This window comes from Octopus sinensis, linkage group LG1 (assembly GCF_006345805.1).
Source record: "Octopus sinensis linkage group LG1, ASM634580v1, whole genome shotgun sequence".
In the NCBI taxonomy this organism is placed as follows: domain Eukaryota; kingdom Metazoa; phylum Mollusca; class Cephalopoda; order Octopoda; family Octopodidae; genus Octopus; species Octopus sinensis.
The window spans coordinates 88594816-88618893 of NC_042997.1; the positions used below are offsets into that span (position 1 = coordinate 88594816).

Consider the following 24078-nt stretch of genomic DNA (forward strand, 5'->3'; position numbering starts at 1 on the left):
ATATATAAAAATATATATATATATATATATACTATGTATATATATAATATATATAAATATAGCGGAGGTGGATGCACAGAGAGTATCACCACTAGAATACGAATAGCCTGGGCAAAGTTCAGAAAGCTCCTACCCCTACTGGCAACAAAAGGTCTCTCCCTCAGAGCAAAAGGTAGATTGTATGATGCATGTGTGCGAACTGCCATGCTTCACGGTAATGAAACATGGGCTGTGACTGCAGAAGACATGCGTAGACTTGAAAGAAATGAAGCTAGCATGATCGCTGATGTGTAGTGTGTCAGTGTGCACGCAAGACAGAGTGTAAGCATCCTGAGAGAAATGCTGGATATAAGAAGCATCAGATGTGGTGTGCAAGAGCATCAGATGTGGTGTGCAAGATGTGGTGTGCAAGATGGTCATGTGCTGCGGATGGATGAAGAGAGATGTGTGAAGAAGTGCCACTCCCAAACAGTTGAAGGTATCAGGGGGAGAGGTAGACCCAGGAAGACATGGGATGAGGTAGTCAAGCATGACTTCAGAGCATTGGGCCTCACTGAGGCAATGGCGAAGGACCGAGATCTCTGGAGATATGCTGTGACTACAAAGACCCGGGCTGCTTTCTGCAGCAATTCCACATACCCCCTACCCATTCTAAGTACCCCGGATCCCCAAAGTACCCCGGATCCCCAAAGTACCCCGATCCCCAAAGTACCTCGGACCTTGTTTCCCCCGTGCCGCTGACACGTTAAAAGCTCAAACCGATCGTGACCAATGCCGGACCCTCCGGCCCCTGTGCAGGTGGCACGTAAAAAGCACCCAATCCACTCACGGAGTGGTTGGCGTTAGGAAGGGCATCCAGCCGTAGAAACTCTGCCAGATTCAGACTGGAGCCTGGAGCGGCCCCTGGCTTCCCAGACCCGGTCGAACCGTCCAACCCGTGCTAGCGCGGAAAGCGGACGTTAACGATGATGATGATGATGATGATGATATATATATACTATGTGTATATATATATATATATATATAAGAATATATATATACTATGTATATAGATAATATATATATAAATATATTATATATACTATGTATATATATATATATATATATAATATATAATATAGATACTATGTATATATATTATATATATATAAATATATATAATATATCTACCTATATATATATATATATAAAATATATATATATATACTATGTATATATATATATATAATATAATATATATATATACGATGTATATAGGATATATATATATAAAATATATATATATATACTATATATATATATATATAAATATCTATATATATACTTATGATATATAATATATATATTAAATATAATATACCTATGTATATCTATATATAGATAATGATAATATATATATAAATATATATGTATATCTATATTAATATTATAATATATATTACTGTACTATATGTCTATGTAATATAGATATATAAATATATATATATAATATACTATGTACTATTAGATATAATATATATATAAATATATATATATATACTATTATTATATATATAGATATATATAAATATATAATATATACTATGTATATTATATATTATATATAAATATATATATATATATACTATGTATATATATATATATATATAAATATCTATATATAATATACTATGTATATATATATTATATATAAATATATATATATATATACTAGTATATATATATTATATTAAATTCTATATATACTATACTATTGTATATATATATATATATATAAATATATAGATATATACTATGTATATATTATATAATATAAATATATATATATATATACTAGGTATATATATATATATATAAATATATATATATATATATGTATATATATATATATATAATAAATATATATATATACTATACTTGTATATATATATATATAAATATATATTATATATACTATGTATATATAGTATATATATCAATATATATTATATACTTGTATATATATATATATATAGAAATAAATATATATTATACTATGTATATATCTCTATAATTAAATTATAATATATACTATGTATATATATATATATATATAAATATATAATTTTACTATGTATATCTTATATGTATATATATATATCTATACTGTGTAATATATATGTATACATGTATATATATATATGTGTATACGTATATATGTATGTATATGTACATACATATGTGTGTATATGCATGTATATATAGATGTATACCAGAGTAAGCACATAGATGCGAAACAAGGTGAAAAAAATAGTACTCGAATACCAGAGGTAGAGTAATATGCTTTATTAAAAAGCAGCAAAAAATATCACAAAAGCTGTTACTCAGTTTCACGTTCCCATTCGTTGGACCATTTTGTTTAAAATGGAACAAGAATAAGGTTATAAGCAAACATATACAATTAGTTTAATGGATACACATTTGAAAATGGTTTTGTTTCATTGGCCCTTTCAACTAACGGTCTTTACAACTACCTGTTGCATGCAATGAACAAAATTTGATATAAAATCATCTTATTATAAAATTGAAGAAAATCTTAAATCAAATATAGCTTATAAAGAAGGGCAGAGTCTAAATACCCAGAATAAATAATTATTTGTAAAATATTAATCAATTAATTCATTAAAAGTTATATCTGTTTAAAAAAAATTTTCATGTTGGATTACATATACATTTAGCAGTATATGCACATACCAAACCATCTATAATATACATATATACACTAAAACATATAGACGCATGTACTGGGCTATATACATATATAGGCAAGACATAATTATATATATACAAATGCATATATATACTGTTCAGTGTGTGTAATATTAAAATGTAAAACAAGGAAATTGTACATTAATTTGATGTAACATAATTAAATACGTGAGTAAAAATAAAAATAAACCTCAGTGAAACTTAAGCTTAAAATTAAATTTATAAAATAGTTGAAGACTTTCTTAAAAATGAGGTCGCAATATACATTAGCGTTGCGATGCAAAATAACTATACCATGTAAAGTCAAATTCAAATGCGACAGTCAAAAAAATATATTTTGAAATTCAAAACATTTTACCCATACAGTATTTTGTCGGTTGACATTTAAAATTTTGTGGCGTGCCTGCAGGAATTTAAGAGCTCACATCTCTGGTTCAAATCGTTTTTATCCTGGAACAAGATGAGGAACTTCTCTGAGAGGCAAAGATTACATTTCATAGGCCTTTTATAATCTCCATGGCTGTATGCTGATGCTTTTTCTAGAATTTTGCAGATTACATTGAAAGGACAGGTGTCATTCTCTTACAGTTCCCAGACATGCTTTGCAAGACTAGTTGCTGTCCTGTTCTCCGGGTATCAGAAAGAATTGCTGTGGGAATAGAATCGAGTCTTGAATGAATTCTCTGAAACCCTTTTATATGTTTTATATTCTTTCGAGCCATCTATTTGCACTTTGCTTCTATAAACTATACCTTTCTCAAGGCATTTTCCTTCCAATGGACAGCAAGTCTCATCTTTGCAGTTGCAGTTCCTCAGATTAGATTTGGCACTGTAGTTGTCTTTAATAATTTTTGTGTTATACTGGCTAATAAAAGATCAGTAAGTGAATAGGTGACCGGCAGGTTTCCTGAAGTTAGTATTACAAACCATAAGGTCATTTGCATTGCAGAGCTCCAGCAGCCTGGTCCCCTCCTCATTGCAGGAACCAAAACTATAGCCTCCATGTATGCCATGGAAGTTCGCTGCATGTTGTCCAAGATGCCCATTGAAGTTGCCAGCCACAAAGAGGAGGTCTCTGTCATTCATCGACAAGGTAGTCTGCAAGAGGGTGTCATAAAATCGGTCTTTCTGTTTATAAGGTAGCCCTGGCTGAGGAGCATAGGCCGAGATAATGGTTGCTAACCCATGTTGCAGCAGTAATCTACTCATAAGTATTCTGTCACAGTGTTCTCTGCCCAGAAGATCTTATACCTATGTCCTTTGCCTGTGAGGAACCTAGCAGAACTTCCTCTCATCTTTACTTCTTGGATGCAGCACAAATCTACATGTCTCTGTTCATTGCCTATGAAAGATACTCATGGAAAATATGTGGAGATTTAAAAGTCATTGGAATGTTAATAGGAATGCAGCCAGGTTTCTTGTGTCTGTGGGATAGTCAGGCAACTGACAGACATTATTCAGAATCAAACTGGCAGACAAGAACATCATACCAGCCAGGACTTCTAACATCAAGAATACACTGCTTGTAGACTCATGTAATGTCCTATTGCCTCCTTTGCACATAGAACTTGGACTGATGAAAGAATTTGTAACAACACTAGGGAAGAGAAATGCCAGAGGGTTTGAGTATATTGTGAAAAAGTTTCCCCAAATCACACAGGCAAAGTTGAAAGAAAGTATCTTTGTCAGACCCCATATTAGAGAAGTACTCAAAGATGTCAACTTCAAGACAACACTGGATGAACTGGTACTGCTTACCTGGAATGCTTTCAATTGGATCTGTGAGAATTTCTTGGGCAACAAGAAGGCAATGGACTCCAAGGATGGCATCAAGAATCTTTTGAAATGGGTTGTCATATGTCAGTGAAAGTTCACTTCTAGGACTCCCATCTGGATTTTTTTGCAGATAACCTTGGAGCAGTATTTAATGAACATGGTGGAAAATTTCACCAGGACATTAATTCTATGGAGAAATGGTACCAAGGCTTCTGGAATGATAGTATGCTTGCTGACTACTGCTGAAGACTTCACCATGATCAACCAGATCAGGAACACTGCAGGAAATCCAAATCTGTTTTGTTTGACCCATTTTTTGTGTATTCACTCTTTGTAGAATGATAGTGATGATTTTTAACTCAATATACTCATTTACTTTCTAAAAATAATATGCTGCATACAAATGGAGTGAAATTTTGAAATCATCATGAAACATTAGTCTAAAAGAGTTGGTTTGCATTCATAAGATAGAATTCAAAAGTAACAAGAAATGTATGCAAGAAAAATGTACAGTCCATTAAAGGTAGAGTGAAAAAATAAAAAGCAAACGTTTGTAATTAGCAAATATGCTTAAAAGTAATGAAAGGGTCTCTGACTGACATAGATTCACTCAGTAAAGCAAACAACTCTGGAAATGAAATAATGTTTCTATTTTTGACAAAGAAATGCTGGAATGCTTAACAAATTATATATAAAAAATGGCTGATCATTACTTGGTCAAAAATAGACTTGATGTGCAGAAACAAACAAGGCTATGGTGAACTGTTTGTTTTTATTCTTTATAAAATTACAATAAGTTGTTTAAAAAATTATTTGACATTAAGCTTCAAGATAATTCTGTGTCCCTCTATGAAAATGTTTTGATTAAGATGCCTTTGATGAATGTGTTTTCAATAAATGTACCATAGCCCATGTGTGTATGTGTGTCAATGTTTATGTGTAAGTTAAACTGGTGTTGTGTCAAACAATGTAATTTAGCAATTCAGCAAACATAAATCAATCAAATAAGTACCAGATTGAAATATACACTAGGGTTGATATGATCAACTAAATTCCTTGAAGTTGGTGCATATTGCAGTCTAATGACTGAAATCAGTTAATGAACAAGAGAATGGTAAAAATTACCATTGTCTAACGAATTAAGTTTGTATACTATTACATTACCTATAGGATGTTTGAAATTATAGGGAGTAGTTAAAGGTTGATTAAGCTGTTATTATTTGCCTGTTTTGGGTGGCAGACCTCATCTATTGCTTGCTTTAACATACCCACCTAGCCCTTGGGTCCCTTCAGTCAAGTTGACTCTGTTGTAAGCAATCAGACTAAATCTCCAAATATATCAACACCTTTCTCATTTTTTTCCCCATGTAAAAGTATTTCCACTGCCCTTCCTCCTTTAACAGGGCTATAAGGAAATAAAGTTGAATAACAGCATAGAGGCTCCATTGTTGGCTCAAGAGACTCCTTTTGGTGTTTCAGCTCAGTCTTCCTTGCCTATATCTACTGAAACTACGATCAGAACTAAGTCATCAAAAGAGAACCAATAGAGAAACCTTTATGTCATCACTCAACCTACTAGAAATAACAGTTAAATCTCCCTCAGATCACATGCAACCATTTTTAAAAAAGAAAAATTTACAACACATCTAGAACAACATTATTCTGTGTCTGGTCATTGCCTTTGATAATTGGTCTGCTCAGTCAGGGCTGTTCTGGGGCAAATGAACAAGTTATCAAGATTGCTGAGGAAACACAAGTCCACTCTGCCACACTTCATTCCCCAGAACTACATAATAAATGAATGTATGTCAGGGTGCCCAGTATGGACCTCAACCTGTCGGTAGCATGGCAAATTGGGCATGTTGATTTGAAGGAGTCAGTTGGTCATTGGATTGCATCAGTGATCAGCTGACTCTATTTTGTGCCATAGCTCTGCTTAACCCTCACTGACCACAACAGGATCTTCAACTGTTTTACAGTCTTTATTAATATCTAATTTTTTGGATGATTTGCATCCTATATGAGATACTGAACACTCTGAAATAAGAGAAAAGAAATCTCATTAACAAAATGAAAGATCTATGCATGACCTGAAACCTTACAAGGAGTGATATAGAAAAATGATGAAAGACTATCTATACTTAACATTGATAATGGTTGTGATGATACAGTTAAAATTCAAAAGAGTAATGAATGAGACAAAGAAACATAGTTAAGCAAGTAGTTGGATAGAAAGTATGGTAAGTTAAGATTCACCAGTTATTCAAGAAGCTCTTCTATGAATTCAGTCACCAGTGGTTGTTACAAATATACTTATTTTGTATTACTTTTGATTAGGAAATATCTAAAATATCTAGCTCAAGACAACTAAAAATATGAAATAAGTCTTTTGGCTTAAAAATGGTGTTAGATCAGTGCCTTGATAACAGAAAATTGGTAATATAGTTCTATATTTAAGAGATGAGGAATTATGTACATTATTTACATTTGACGGATATTTGTTCTCATCTTGTTTGTTGTTAACACGTTTTGGGAAATTTTGAACCTGGGTTCTCATTCCTAGGGTATTTTTTGTTATTATTATTAAGGTCACTGCCTAGAATCGAACTCGGAATTTGGGGGTTAGTAGCCTGCACTCTTAACCACTATGCCATATGGCATAGTGGTTAAGAGTGCAGGTGACTAGCTCCAAGATTCCGAGTTCAATTCCAGGCAGTGACCTTAATAATAATAATAACAACATCAAAAAATACCTTGGGAATGAGAACGCAGGTTCAAAATTTCCACAAGACACCTGATGAAGGCTGGAGGATATATCAACCGAAATGTTATGTTAACAACAAACAAGATCCATCAAATATAAATAATGTAGAAAATTGGTTCCTGCATATTCTCAGTTATGATAATATTGATTCTAAAAGAAAACATTTTTCTTTTACTGTATTAAATTCCTGTCTATTTAACTTGCTGTTTTCTTAGGAAAGTTATTCTTTTAAAGCAACTGGGATTTATAAATTTTGTACATTCAACTCATGTATCATAGTAGCTATTAAAGTTTCTTTTTCAAAACTCTGTGGTATATCTATATATTTTAGTCTATAATTCTTTGATAATACATCCTCTGGAATTTTAGTATGGTTTTGAAAAGTAGTCCATGAAGTGCACAGTTTGTATATGTTGAGATAAGACATGGAGAAACTTCATTATGTTTTAATAGTCAATTATACTTTCCAACATATTTTTCATGTCATTTAGATTAAAGTTATCTTGTTAATTGTTTGTGAATTGTTTTCCCATCATTAATTCTCTTTATCCACAAAATTAAACTATGAATATTTTCTTTTAGCTGACACCCAAGAATTATGCCGTGTTTTAACAGAAGATGCTGTAAGTAAACATTAATCTATTTAAGAATTAATTTGTTTCTAAGGGTTCATAAATGAACACAAAATTTTTTTCTCTCTTTTTCTATTTTATGTTTAGAATATTGTCTGTAAATGTATCTCAAATAATATTCTCTTCAGTACTGTGGGCTAAATCTTGAACATGACAGTAGTACTTTGACAATGTGAATGAAATGTGTTTATTTTATTTTTAATTAAAAGTTATAATTTACATTTACTTCTTTCATTACTTCTTTCCTGTTTTCATTAATCTTCTGATTTCTTCTACTGAAATATGAATTTTTCATACATAAATCCTTCTCCACCCTCCTTACCTTATTTTACGTATTAAATTCAGGCTAACCTATTTTAAAAACTTTCCTTACTCAGCAGCATTTTGTGACCTAAACTTTGTAGTACATAATACTTCTCGGATAAGAGACTTTAATTAGTCTCAAAGCATTAATCAGAAGTTATATTACTCAAATTAAAGAAACGGAAATGAAAAAGACAAAATTGAGTCTGTTAAAAAAAGATTCCAACATTCTTTCCCAGCAGTACCCATGTATTCTTGTTGTTTTTGACCTAATAATTTTCCCCCAACTTCAGACAAACTAACCTCATGTTTATAAATTCAATCATCTCTCTAACTATAATATTGTATTTGACCAACTCACATAACTCTTCATATCTCAGGTTGCCTGGATAATAAAAACTGTTGTGCTGTCTAGTCAAATATTTTAATGATGCTTATTAAACCTATTGGCTAATCTCTGCCCAGTCTTCCCTACATATAGATCACCTAGTCAGTATTTAATTCAATTGATGAGATTTCTGGTGGTGCAGGTGAACTGGTCTGTAAGGTGGAGAAATAAATTAAGTCATATAAGGGTGGTAGTGTTCAAATGACACCTTTCATTTATGTTTTACATTTTTTTGTTATTTCTAATTATTCAAAATTTTTGATTTTTTTAAAAATTAAAATTGTTAATTTTTCAGGACACGGTTGCTAAACTGAACTACATTAGGAATAATGATAAACTAGTGGAAGAGGCTAAACAAAATTACATTGGCTTAGCTATTCGTCAGTTTACATGCCATCCTTGTAATAATATGTGGTGGCGTGTCACTCCAAGGAGAAAACCTGTGAGTTTTACAAATCTTAATCTGTTTTATATCACCTTTGATTTCATTTTCTAACATTACCTATCTGTTTTACCTATCTCTCTGATGAGCACTGAAAATGCCAAAATTCTTTATAATTTGAGACTTCAATAAGTTTTCAGTTCTTGGAAGCAGGTTATTTTGTTTCACTTATGCAGTCAAGAGTTTAGATAAAATCACACATGAACATACTCTATTGTTGTTGTTGTTGAAGATGTCGTTGTCAACAGCTGCTGTGGCAGCAGTAACAAGAATAATGGTGATGGCAGCAGCAGTAGTAGTATAGTAGTAGTAGTAGTTGTTGTTGCTACTGGAAAATGTTTGACATGTTCAATGCCAGTGTGGAACTGCAATAGGATATCAAACGATCAATCAACTGAAGTATCAAAAGACTGAACTCTAAATGGCCTGGTCTATCTATCTTTTAACTGGGTGCTGTTTTTTCGTGGCAGCATGAGTGTTTTAATGTTATACAACACTGCATTCAACTCCATCTTGTGTCATCTCCATACTAGGGTTGACCTTTACATTAGCCATTATGACTGATTTTTTATTCATTTAGTCTGGAAGAAAGAACTGTCCATAGCCTTCATGGGACCTCTGGCACTAGGAATATTGATATGGTTAACTTCATCTTGAGCTGTTTAAGGTAACAACTGCTGAGAAAACATGTGCAAGGAAAACATGTTTCAGAGGGCTGATTTTCTGGAAGAGGAAGGACTGAACATAGTGATTAGTGCAGGGTTTGAGTGAAAGTTGCCTGAGTAGAAGTGGCTTGAGATGATCCAATTCTAAAGATTACAAGCTTCCTTAGTAGTGGTTGAAGAGACTGAAGGAGGAGACAGCACATCCAGAAGTGGGACAGAGGTTGAAGCATGTTGGATGATCTTTCTTTGAATGCTGTCTAAGATGTCTGAGTTTGAAGTGGCAGTGCAGATATGGGGACAGTACACCATTATGGACTTCACTTAGGCTTTGCAGAGAGTTAGTAGTAGTTGGGAATTAATTTTTTTGGCTCTGAAAAGGTAAGTTTGTCTTTGTGAAGCAGTTTTGCCTATTATGAATTTGTGTGCTTGCCAACAGAGATTCTCAATGATGCTGAAGCCTAACATTTGTAGTGACCTTGAGGCCTCTAGTTACATACTGTTTGGGTTTAGGAGGTGGCAGGTATGTATAGTGATTGTAACTTACTGCTGAAAGAGACAAGGTTGTCATGAACTCAGTGGAACATATTTTTAAAGTCTTTGTTCATGGAATCATTGTAGAATTGGCATAAAATGTCTTGATTGCATATGGAAGGTTAGGAAGGAATGATAGTTATTATTTGCACAGAAGACTGTTAGAGTTAATGACACTTGATACATAGGCCATTGATATATATATATATAAATATATATATAAAAGAGGTCAAGTGTGAGGAGCTAAACCATGGGGAACATCAGAGTTGATAAAATGTGAAGCGAGAATTTGTCAGAAAGCCCCCCCCCCCCCCCAGGAAAGTGAAATGGCCCACGTTACATGACAAAAACAATGAAGTTTGTGGGTAAGAATCTGATGCTTTGGGGATACATAAAAAGTGATGGTTCAAGAGAGTTGGTTAAAATTGATGGTAACTTGAATAGTACCAAATACATCCAGTTGATGAAGGACAATTTGATACTAGACATGGATGAAGATGAGATTTTTCATCATGACGGAGCTCCATGCTGCAGATTACATACAACATAACAGAGTCTGGCTGATGAAGGTGTTACTGTATTGAAAGATTGGCCAGCTCACAGCCCTGACTTAAATATCATTGAGCATATGTGGACAGAACTGAAGAGAAGAGTTCATTAGAAGAATCCATGCAATCTTTAAGAGTTATGGGAGCTCAGCCACAAGAATGGTATCTCATACCTGTGAAGATGGTGAAGGATTTGTACACATCTCTTCCCAGGCACATTGAAGCAATTATTCAAGCTAAGAGAAGCCACATGAAATATTAACCAATATACAGTAACTTCTTGAAATGAATGTTATGTAATAAATTTTCATTATAGACATTTTTCTGTTTTAAAATGCTGTATCTTGATCGCTTTGTGTGAGGTGGCCAAAAACTTTTGCATGGCTCTTTTTTGTGGTTATTTCGCATCTTTCCCTCTCATTCACAATACCTACTACAAAATATAATGATTAGGTATGGAAATGACTCCAACAGGGGCAATGTTTCATCTGTAAAAATGCAATGCAAAGCATCCACTTATAAGTTGGCAATACTAGAAATTTACAATAGTTTAAAGTGGCTAAAGACTTTTGCACAGCACTGTGTATGCATATTCACACATCCTAAACTTGAAGTAGATATTTATATGTGAAGATACTATCTTTCCAAGGTTTCAAGATGTAAAACATGCCAAGTTCGGTATGATCCTGTCCCAAAAGATGTTGAATTTGGAAGTGCTGTATTTGTTTGTAAGAGTTGTAACAATGAATTCAGGTAAGTTTGAATCACCTTTGATTTCATTTTCTAACATTTATCTTTAATCCTTTACTTGTTTCAGTCATTGGATTGCAGCCATGCTGAAGCAATGTCTTGAAGAGTATGGTCAAAATAATTGATCCCTGTACATATATTTTTAAGCCTTGTACTTATTCTATCAGTATATTTTTGTCAAACCAAGTTACTGGGTCATAAACAAACCAACACCAGTTGTCAAGCTGTGACAAGGGACAAACACAAAGACACAGCTATATATATATATATATATATATATATATATATATATATATATAAATACACACACACACCATGTGCTTCTTCCAATTTCTTTTTATCAAATCCACTCCCATGGCTTTGCCTGGCCTTGGGCTATAGTAGAAGATACTTGCCCTAAGTGCCACACAGTGGGACTGAACCTGGAGCCATGTGGTTGAGGAGCAAACTTCAAACTTCTTATCACACAGTGGCATTTATTTGTTTTCAAAGAATGTCAGACAGAATCCTAGTTATAACATCACTTTATGCTCTGAATTCAAATCCTACATATATCAACTGTTACCTTTCACACGCTTTCCCTGCTCATTTAAATAAATAACTGCCAAATGTTTTGAGTGGACCAGAGCTTTCCGAGTGAAATATTTGTTGGACAGAAACTTTGCAGAAGCCCTTTAAATATGTGCATGCACACTCATGTGTGCGCACACACACCATCATTATTTTTATATCTGCTTTCTTTGCTGACATGGGTTGGATGTTTTGATAGAATCCAACAGGCTGGAGGACCATGTCTTGCTCTACTGTCTCAGTTTGGCTTGGGCTTTATAGTTGGATGTTCTTCCTAAAACTACCAATACCAACAACTTTTCAGAGTATACTGAATGTGTTTCATATGGCACCAGCATTAGTGTGGCTATCTTGTAGCTTGCAAAACTAAGGAGCCACTTCAACTAAGCGAGAGGATAGGAGATAAGGTGATCATTTAATGCAGTGTGTTGGGAGGTTAGTGTATGATGGGAGGAACCAGTACAAATATATTATTGTGGAGGAGATGCATGATTACCTCATGTTTTACTTGGGTTGGTGGGGATAGCTGGAGTAATGCCTGGAAGATAGGGGAATCTAGTTGTGCCAAAGTACTGGAACATACACTCAAGATAATGTGTCCAAGAAGGTGAATAGAAGGCAGCATGGATATAGAGGAATTGGTGTGGTTGATAAGGTTCCAAGAGTGTAGTTGGAGAGTGAAAGCAATATAAACCTGGGCTGGAGATGGTTATGTGTGTTTATTGGGGATGAATATAGTGAATGGTGAACAGGAGCAGGGTGATAAAAATGAGTTGCAGAGGATGAGGATGATGATGATGTTGAGAATGAGGGATGGATGTTGGTTGGCAGTAGCAAAGAGAAGGCTTTATTCCGCTACTTTAGGGACATAGAGCTACAGGATATAATGTTTTCACTGGTAACATAAACACAATGACATTCACTTAAACTCAGACAATCTCATGCAAGAAGTAGAACTAACAGCTTTCATGTTCATACACACATGCACACACAAATGTGCACACCCAGTGGGACTTTCATAGTTTCCATCTACCAGTTTGATTCACAAGACACTTGCCCAGCCCATGTTGGTTGTGAAAGTGGACTGCTAAATCATACAGCCATGCTTGCACCTATGATAATAGTAAGTATTGTTGCAACAGTAATAATTTGCTATATAGACATGAGACTAGAAATTTAGGTGAAGAGGAACAGTCAATAATACTGACCCTGATCCTTTTAATTTATTAACCCCACAGCAAAGAAAGATATGGTTGACCTTGGAAGGATTTGAACTCGGAGCTTAAATAGCTCAAATAAACCTTGTTTGATGCTCTAACAATTCCAAAAACTCTCTGCTCTAGTAATAATAATAATAATTATTTTGAAAATAGTTGACATGGCTCCTAGAATTTGACAGGTGCTTTATTTTATCGATGTACCAGAAGAATGAAAAGCAAAGTGAATCACAATAGGATTTGTACTCAGAATTAAAGCGTCAGAATAAATACTGCAGGCATTTTGCTAATTACTCTAATGATTATGCCAAATTATAATAATAATAGTGGGTTCAAATTTTTGCACAAGGCCAGCAGTTTTAAGGGAGGAAGCAAATCGATTACATCGATTCCTGCACTCAACTGGTATTTATTTTATTGACCACAAAAGGATGAAATGCAAAGTTGACTGCTGAGGAATTTGAACTCAAAATGTAAAGTTGGAAGAAATGCTGCTAAGCATTTTGTCTGGTGCAGTAACCATTCTCCCAGTTTGCAGCTTTACTAATAATAGCACCATTAACCCTTTTGTTACTGTATTTATTTTGAAATGCTCTGTGTTCTTTCAATTACTTTATATATAACAAAGAATTTAGTAAAATAACTTGGTTATCATTAAGCTAGTGTTAGGAACATAAAATGTGACTAAGGTTTGGTAGAAGATTTTAATTCAAAACTTATGGAAACAAGACATTTGTACTCAGAGCCAGAGTCGGTTTTAGCCGGGTTGGTAATAAAAGGGTTAATAATTAATTTCAATTTTGAAAGAAGTGTACCCGTACTGGTATTTTATTCTATTGGCTCCAGAGGGATGAAAGGCAAAGTCAACTTCAGGATTTGGGTTCATAATGTAAAATGCAGGAACAAATATTCCAAGGCTAATGCTTCAATGATTTCATCAAACCACTACTGTTAATAATAATAATAATAATCCTTTCTATTATAGGCACAAAGCCTGAAATTTTGGTAGGAAGGGGCTAGTTGATTATATCACCCACAGTGCTCAGCAGATACTTATTTTATTTTTATCAACCACAAAGAGGTGAAAGGCAAAGTCAACCTTGATAGAATTTGAACTCAGAATGTTAAGCTGGACAGACTGTAAAGACAGATGAAATGCCACTAAGTATTTTGTCTGGCATGCTAACAATTCTGCCTGTTTGCCACTTTCAGTAATAATAATAATTATTATTATAATGATAATACCCTTTCTACAATAGGTACATGGCCTGAAATTTTAGTGGGGAGAGAACATCAACTCCAGTACACAACGGGTATTTATTACATTGACCTCCCTAGAAGGATGAGAGGCAAAGTCAACCATCACATGTCTTCTGCATTAGGGCCGATGTCTTGCTACTATGCAGCATCTCCCAGCCCATGCAGTTGCGAAAGTGGACTGTTAAACCATGCAGCTGTGTGTATTCTGTGCATGTGTGTGTGTGTACATAAAACTTGTCACTTCTACTTCTTGAGATTGTCTGAGTGAAAACAAGTGTCATCATGTTTATGTTACCAGAGAACATTGTATACTGTAGCTCTACATCCCTAAGTAGTGGAATAAAACACTATTTTAAATATATATTAGATGTATTTTTGTGTGGTTTCCATTGCATATCTACAGAGGCTTTGGTCAAAAATCAACAACTAGGAGCGTCTGTTACAATTGCAATAACCTGTGTTATCCAACCAAAATTGAACCTCCAAAGAGTAATCATGGCCGTCGAAACTGGAAGAGTCAACATTCATGTGATGCACCAGACTGCTGTGGACATTTATCAGACTGTGATAAAGATATAAACGGTAAGGTGGTCATACTATTTTGATATTGTAAGTCATTTTGTACATTATTATTACATAATAGAAAAGCTAGCTCTAGTGCTTCCTTATTTCAATTACATTCCTCCAAATTTTTGTTTTTACGATAACAATAAGGCCTGTTCTTTTCAACTTGTTGATTCTCTATCATTTCACACAAATTCATATATGTATCAGTGTGCAAAGATATATGTGGATGTTTATGTGTGTATGTATATATATATATATGTGTGTGTGTGTATTTATACAGGGGTTGGACAAAGTAATGGAAACACCTAGAATCATAGCATCATAATTTTTAAATATCTATAAAATTGTCAAAAGCTTGATTATTTTTCTGCTTTTTGATTTATTATTAGTATTGCTTAATATGTTTTGCTCAAATTGCTGTTTCTTTTCATATATCATCAGAAAAAGGTAATTAAAATTCTTTAAAATGACAGATCTATCGGACTTTTAAAGAGGTCAAATTGTTGGTGCTCGTATGACAGGTGCTAGCATAATGAAAACAGCCAAAATGTTTGGTGTATCAAGAAGTTCTTTCTTGAAAGTAATGACAGCCTTTGAGAAAGAGGTAAAAGCCTCCTCTTCAAAACGAAACTCCAGAAGAAAACCAAAACTTTCAGATAGGGACCATCGGACTCTTACGCAGATTGTTAGAAAGGATCACAAAAGTACAGCTCTCAAAATTACTGCAGAGCTCAATGGCTGCCTTGAGAACCCAGTTTCCACAAAAACTGTTTGCCAGGAGCTGCTCAAAGCTGGATTTCACAGGAGGGCTGCAATTAAAAAAATCACTACTTTCAAAAACAAATGTTGCAAAGCGTTTAGAGTAGAGTAAAAAAAACCTACAGAATTGGTCCCTAGAGCAGTGGAAGAATGTAATTTTCTCGAACACGTCATCCTGTTATTTCCAACCACTGGCCAAGTATACGTCTAGAGACAGCCAAAAGAAGCATTTCACCTAGACTGCCTTCTTCCTGTCTGGGGGCTATATCTTAGAAATCTGCTGGCCTAATGGTTTCCCTTTACGACAGAATTAATAGTCAAGACTATTTAAGCATTTTATCTGATCAAGTTCATCCTATGGTTGCGGAACTATTTCTGGAGGGAAACGCAATCTTTGAGGATGATAATGCGCCAATTCACATAGCTAAAGTTGTTGCTGAATGGCATGAGGAACATTCTAGTGAAGTTGAACATCTTATCTGGCCACCACAGTCCCCCGATCTCAATATTATCAAACATTTATGGTGCATTTTAGAAAAACAAGTAAGGAGTTGATATCCTCCACCATCATCACTACAAGAACTGGAGACTGTTTTAGCTGAAGAATGAACAAAAATTTCTTTGGAAACAATTCAAACTTTGTAAAAGTCCATACCATGTAGAATTCAAGCTGCAATTACTGCCAAAGGCAATCCTACCCCATAATAAAATACATTTGTTTGAAATTTTAAGATGTTTCCATTATTTTGTCTGACTCGTGTATATATATAAATATAAGAAATTAACTGTATAAGAGTCAATACAAAAACTATGCCATCCAGTGAGAGTTCAGTACTACTAAACATTTCAACTACATGTACTTATCATGCTACTAATAGTTTCCCATACATGCTTGATGAACATACACATGTAAGGGAAACTATTAATAGTGCAATAAGTACATGTAGTTGAAACGTTTGATTATATATATATGTGTGTATGTGTGCATATATATATATATTGCACAGTAGTGTTACTCATTCAGTGAAGCATGTTTATAGTCTTTGCAAATACCCTGCATTGAAGATCCACATTTCACCATGCACATGCACTGTTCAATCTGCCCTTAACTCTGAGAGAGGAGCCCTTTATTGCCTGGCAAAGTATAGGATTAGGCCTCCTGAACCTCTTCCTGACTGTTCTTACTCTGCCTATTGTGCTTTCAAACCATCCTACCCCATCCCACTGGATAACAAACTCCTTCTAGGCAGTCTTTTGGATATTTGTTAGAACCTATTTCCTGCAAACTTGTAGTGCTTAATGACCCTGTGCATTTGCCTCATAAGACATCTACTTCCTCTCTTGCTGTTGACCAAGTTTTTATAGCTCTCATGATCAGCAATGTTCAAATAGCTTCTTTTAAACACCTCTTTTATAGCTTGAAGGATTAGAATGAACAGAGAAGGTTTAGGGAAAAGTTCTGTCAAACCCCTATCTGAACCCTAATTTCATCACTGAATACACTGCTGATTCTCACCTTGTCAACTGCACCTCTCAATATAGCTTATATTGCTCTCATAAGCTAATCATTTAACTCTGGTTTCCTCAGACACCACCAAATCACGGGACAGGGAACCATGTCAATGGCCTCCTCTAGGTTGACAAATACTAGTTATATATTAGCTTATTCCTGGTCATGCACTTCTACAGTTACCTCTCTTGAAGGTGGTATCAATAGTATTTTTCCTAAGTATAAAAGCCAAACTGCATTTCAACTCTTTCTGTAACTTACATGACCTGGTTGACCAGCTTATGAAGTTAAATATACCTCTGCACAAACCATTGGAGAACATAACAAGTTAAGTATAAAAACCCAGTAACATGTCTAATAACTTTGAGAAAATGATGAGCAAATGTCAAAGCAAAACCAGCAAACATAAATATTATGATAGAGAATATCAAATAGGATAGGAAGGTGTGTGTTGTCATCTGAGTCATTCTACATTATCAAAATAGAGTAGTTAGATTCTATTTAAATAAGGAAAATAATATGACTAACAGCAGTTAGGTCTGCTTATATAATCATCCTTTCTTTTCTTATTTTATCTACAGTATATGGTCCTTCAGGATTGCAGAAAAGGTGTGTTCATCCACGACGTCAGAGAAACCGATCTATCTACTACCCATGTTTTGAGCACAATAGTACTGGTTCAACTGTGGAAACATTTCTCACTCAGAGATTTGAGACTGATTCAGTCTCTGAATTCTCAGTAAGCTTAGAAACTATTATGGAAGATGCTGATATCACTTCCAATATGAGTACATTGACACTATCTGATAGCAATGCTGGTAACGAACCAGATGAACCTGTAGGTTTTCCTTCAGCAAAACCAAAGTCTTCTGCCATGTCTAGCTTAACATCTTATCCAACTAGTGCGGAACATGTAGCCAAAACTGATAAAACACAGATGGTGAACATTAAACAAGTCAATAAAACTGTACAACCAGAGGAAAAAACAAAACAAAAAAAAAAATCTGAGAAAAAAGATTGAAGTCTCAGAGCTCCAAATTAGACTGTCATTCGTGAAAGTCAAAAATCTGTTGACTCCTAATTTTGATTTCTGTCTTTTATTTTCCCTTCATACTGGGAAATGGTCAGTAGTTGTGGAATAAATATAACTGATCATTTCCCTTAAAATATGGTGCCTTTATTTTATCTAGTGAAAGAAATCACAGCCAGAAGTCAATAGATCGACGCTATCAATTCATTATTCAGCATTATTCATGGGAGATTACTCTTGTGGCAACAAAGAAATCGTAAATGAAATTTAAAAGAAAATTAAAGAATAAAATTAAATTTTCAATCATGTATGCATTTGTATGTATCAATAATATTAATATGCCAACTTGTTCTTTTTGTACGTACCTGTTATGTGTGTCACACTTACTTCAAAGGAGGAAGTGAGTGACAAAGACGGAGAGGAAGTAAGAGAGAGTGAAAGAGACAGTGAGTGGTGACAGCATTCGTTTTGTGTTTTTAAATGGTTCAGAGAGGAAGTAAGAGAAAGTGGAAGAGACAGTGAGTGGTGATGGTGTTCATTTTGGGTTTTTAAATGTTTATCATATCGCAAGAAAAATAGCTACATAGATCAGAAGAAAAGTTGATACATAGACACATACACACATCATTAAAAAAAAAATTGGGAGAAAGGAGGGACACAAAAGAAGTGAGAAAGACAGTAGATACATAGATCCAAAGAAAAGTTGATACAGAGATAGCAAATATTGCATGTCACTTTCACTTTTTATTACCACACGAGGATAAAATTAACTTGCAGGTGGCTGAGTATTCCACAGACATGCATATCATTAATGTAGTTCTCAGGGAGATTCAGCCTCACACAAAATATGACAGGGCTGGCCCCTTTCAATTACAGCTACAACTCATTTTGGTCAGCTGATTGGACTGGAGCAAGACCTTCAAGTAGTTGGAAGAAAATGAAAAAAGATCCTATATAGGAGCAGGAAAATCTTTTTAGTCATTAGGGTCACTATAGGTGTTAATCTGGCCCTAACAGCAGTATTTGTTGGTCTCCCAGGTAAACACTGATGTGCAGGCTGTTATCAAACTGAACATGAGTCAAAGACAAATACACGACAAAATAGCAATTATTTCATCTTAGATTTCACTGCTTATACTAAACATGACATTTTTGCCTTACTATATGGAACATTTCTTTTCACTCTTTTTAAAAAATGGCATTCCATCAGTTACGATGACGAGGTTCCTGTTAATCTGATCAATGAACAGTCTGCTCATAAGATTAATACACAAGTTAACATGCAAACCATAAGGTAGTTCTCAGCGAAATTCAGCTTCACACAGAATGTGACATGGCTGGCCCCTTTGAATTACAGCTACAACTCATTTTTACTAGCTGAGTTGACTGGAGCAAGGTGATGTAGAGTACCTTGTTCAAAAACGCTGTTCACCGCAGGGAATCATACTCATGACTTTATGATCGTGGGCCAAATACCCCTAACCACTGAGCCATGCACTTTCACTCTCTTAAACAGAAAAAAGGAGTGAAGCAAGGGAGACAGAGAAAGAAAACCTCAGTTATTTACAGTGACAATTAGATTGAAATATGATCGATCTTTCCTAGTTTCTTTACTTTTAACAATGAAGAAGAGGGAAAGAGATTTAGTAATGAATAGAGGGAATGTCTTTCAGGTGTTTACATTTTTAGTCTGGGAGTTCTAGAACGATTAACTGTTAGTTCTCTCTTCTTTTCCCCACCCCCAGTACTTATTCACCTTCTATCATAGTTCTTCATGTCTCTTTGTTGGCAGGGAAAGACCATGTTTTTCTTTCAGGTACATCTAACGTTTTCTCTACAAACTAGCCCCACTCCCTTCCTTTTTATTTTTCATAAAAAAAACTAATTGCTTTATCACTCCATCACTACCTTCTTCCCAACTACTCCCACTCACCCCCATATAATATCAGGTAGTCATGTGTCTCCTTTATAGCAAACATTTGTACATTTCATCCCCTCATTATTACCTTTCAACACCTGGCATAAAGCCACCTCCTCCTCTCGAATACTTCCCCCACTTAATTGCAAGAACTTTTTTCAGTTTGTTTTTCCTGTCCTACAAGTTACTTGGCAACCTCATTAGTGTTGGTGCCATGAAGAAAGCACCCAGTATACATTGTAATGTGGTTGGCATTAGGAAGGACATCCAGCCATAGAAACCATGCCAAAGCTGATACTGGAGCTTGGCACAGCCCTGCAGTTCATGAGATCTTATGAAACTGCCCAACCCATTCCAGCTGTTAAATGAATGTTAAAGGATGATGTTGAGACCAGTAATTTGGAGGGATGGGTTAGCTGATTAAATTGATCCCCATATTAACTAGTATTTTATCAGCCCCAGAAGGAAAGACAAAATGAATTTGACAGGATTTGAAATCAGAATGTAAGGGGTCATGTCTTAATATCACCAGGTATGCTCTTATGATTCTACCAATTCACCACCTTAACCCTTTTCATACCAACCCAGCTGAAGCCTCCTCTGGCCCCTGTGCCAGTGGCATGTAAAAAGCATCCATTACACTCACAGAGTGTTTGGTGTTAAGAAGGGCATCCAGCTGTAGAAACACTGCCAGATCAGACTGGAGCCTGGTGCAGCCTCCTGGCTTCCCAAACCCTGGTCGAACTGTCCAACCCATGCTAACATGGAAAACGGATGTTAAACGATGACGACGATGAAGAATAATAGGACAAATAGATATCTACTCTTCCTTCTGTTCAATAATTACAAAACTGTTTTTTAATTGGCCACAAATCATTGGTAATATGTTATCAATAATGGAGAGAAGTGAGAGACAATGTAAAAAACCATAAGTACAAATATTTTACAGTAATTAGTTCCAGTACATGTATCTCTCTCCACAGACACAAACAAGTTCTCTTAATGCAAGCTGACAGAGAGCTGCTGCATGGCTGTTTAGTTGTCAAATCTCCCTCAGAGTACAACTTACTATCTTGAAGACAGTGGATGATGTAGTTCTCTACATTCCATTAAACCACAGAACATTAGTTTACTTTAATGTCACTGGTTTGAGCTTAGATGGTGTTAAAAGGGTCACAATGAATCAACATTCACACATGTATATGCACTAGTGATCGGCTTTCATATAGTTTCCATCTACCAATTCCCCTCACAAGTTATTAGTCAGCCCAAGGCACTTGCCCATGATACCAAGCAACAGAACTGAGGTCCAAACCTCATGGTTACAAAGCAAACTCCATAACCTACCATTCCTGGATAATTAATCTGCTGAATTATTACAAACTTCTCTCTTTGAACAAAAATCTATGCATTTTAGCACAGTAAAACAGTAGATAGAACCACTATGAGATTTCCTGACCTGCTAGAAATAGTAACCAAACCTTTCTAATGACACATTCTATCTTGAAAAAAGATTCATTGGATAATGTAGGTCATGCTACAATACATCTGAAAACAAGATGGGATGATTGTGGCTAGAATGCTTTTCATTATAACTCTACACTTGCGTCGGAAATTAATTAGCACTTCTCAAATTTCTACATTTTCTTAATTTAATTAACTTATCAGAAACGAACTCGTTTTTAATCAAAAATTTATTAAAACATATCCCAGCACACCACATAATTGTTATTAATCGTGAAATTTAGTCAATATCTTGTTGCACCTCCTTTGGCAGCAACGACAGCTGCTACGCGGGTCGGCATGCTGTCTATGAGTGCCTGCAGGTACTGTGCAGGGATGGCCCCTCATGCAGCAAGAAGTGCCCCAAACAGCTCATGTTGGTTCCTGTATTGCTGCACATTCAAATCCCTACCCAATCGACTCCAGAGGTTCTCAATAGGGTTCAGGTCAGGTGACTGGCCAGCATACTCCTCGCCACCAAAGAGGTATCCCGTACTATCTCAACGTACTTTGCTGCGTTGATGTTGCCTTCGACGGCATAGAGCCGCCCAACACCACTGTAGCTGAACACCCCTCACGCCATCAGACCACCCCCACCATGCTTCATGGTGAGCAAATCAAGGGTGCTAATTAATTTCTGACGGTAGTGTACTAGACTAGGACTGAATTGGGAATAAACAATTAAAAGTTTGAGGGAAATAGAAGTATGCATGGTTGAATAAAGTTTACAAAGTAGGACTAATAATTTGGGGAAGAGCATAGGATCATTTAGATTTCATGAGAGAAATTAACCTTGTAAGTATTTAATGATGCTTAATCACAACATTCTTTCATTTGTTATTGCCACCAACATACTATAATGGAATAACACTGCACATGTAATATTTTGAAACTTCGCAACACATCTAAGCTACATTATATCATGCACTACTACTCTTTATCACATTAAGCTACACAAAAATTTGTTATAGTTGATTTCACTTAATTGCATATGTTTACAGTCAATATCAGATATAATCAAGTTGGTCACAACATTCCAATGGACTGACAAAGTTCAAATCCCAACATAATTCTATAATATTTTTGTGTAATGAGTTTCTTCAATATATAAATCAAGTAGTTTTTGGACACTATTTTATTGCTTACTTTATTGATTACATTAGCTTGTGACTGCCAGAACTAAATTTTTCATGGCAACTAATGTTACACAAATTAACATAAACTGTCAGACAGTCCTTGTCAAGATATATGAATCTGACAAAGAATATGTTTCCCTGAAAATAAGACCTGGTCTTATATTGATTTTGCATCCGTAAAACACACTAGAGCTTATTTCCGAAGAAATCCAAGAAAAACAAAGAAGTCTCATGTCCTTGTGTAAAAGAAAAAAAAATTATAAAAAGGAAATCCATGTTTTCTGTTATCAAAAGTTTATTTATTTGCTTATTGTTTTTAGTCAAGTACAAACATTTCCTCCTCTTCTGGAACATCATCAAACCCTGAATTTCTTGCAAATCCATTTCCGATAGAATCATAGACCTCAGTCTCCTATGTTTGGCAATATAACTTACCTTAAATAAACACTTTATGTCTAAGTACCCTGCTCATAATGCATTGGCAACGCATCTGTTGGTAATTTTATTCCATGAATTCTTCACCCAATTCGCAACTTCTTGGAGGTTGGGTTTGACAAAGTTTCCACACTCATTTCTCTCCATTCTATGTTTAATATAGTGATTCACTTCCATCCACAAATAATCCTTGAGGGGCTTGTTTATTACAAGATCTAATGTTTGTAGATATGAAATCATTCCCGTGGTAATCATCATGTGGTCAATTCTTTCAGAAAGGAAGGTTTTCATATCTCTTGCATGGTGAGTACTGGCCAGAGCCCAGACTAAAAGACTTCTTTCAGAACCGTTAAATCAATCCATTTTCTTATAACAGCTTGTGTGCACCAAGACTTTACAGTTTCAAGGACATAAATGCCTGAAACTCGTTCTACTTTCTCTTTTTTGAAAGTTAAATATTCTGACCATGAACAATGCAGTATCAGTTACAGATGAGCCACTTGATGAGGTGTCTGATACTTTGACTCAGTTATCTAGCAGGTCTGTGAATAACTTAGTTCTCATACAATATGGATATTTTTTCTTCCCTTTTGTGAAGGTGCTTAGGGGTTGTTAGATTGCTGCAC

General features: G+C 34.9%; 1 protein-coding gene across 1 annotated transcript in view; it reads left to right on the forward strand.

Moving 5' to 3' along the window:
• The window catches only part of LOC115209850 (shiftless antiviral inhibitor of ribosomal frameshifting protein homolog), a 91278-nt gene extending 72545 nt beyond the window's left edge, over positions 1–18733 (forward strand). The window contains exons 3-7 of the mRNA XM_029778421.2: positions 7871–7911; positions 8907–9053; positions 11447–11550; positions 14998–15176; positions 18012–18733. Coding sequence (XP_029634281.1) covers positions 7871–7911; positions 8907–9053; positions 11447–11550; positions 14998–15176; positions 18012–18451 — 911 coding nt within the window. The 3' untranslated portion in view covers positions 18452–18733. The remainder of the gene's footprint in view (positions 1–7870; positions 7912–8906; positions 9054–11446; positions 11551–14997; positions 15177–18011) is intronic.
• Positions 18734–24078: the final 5345 nt, after the last annotated feature.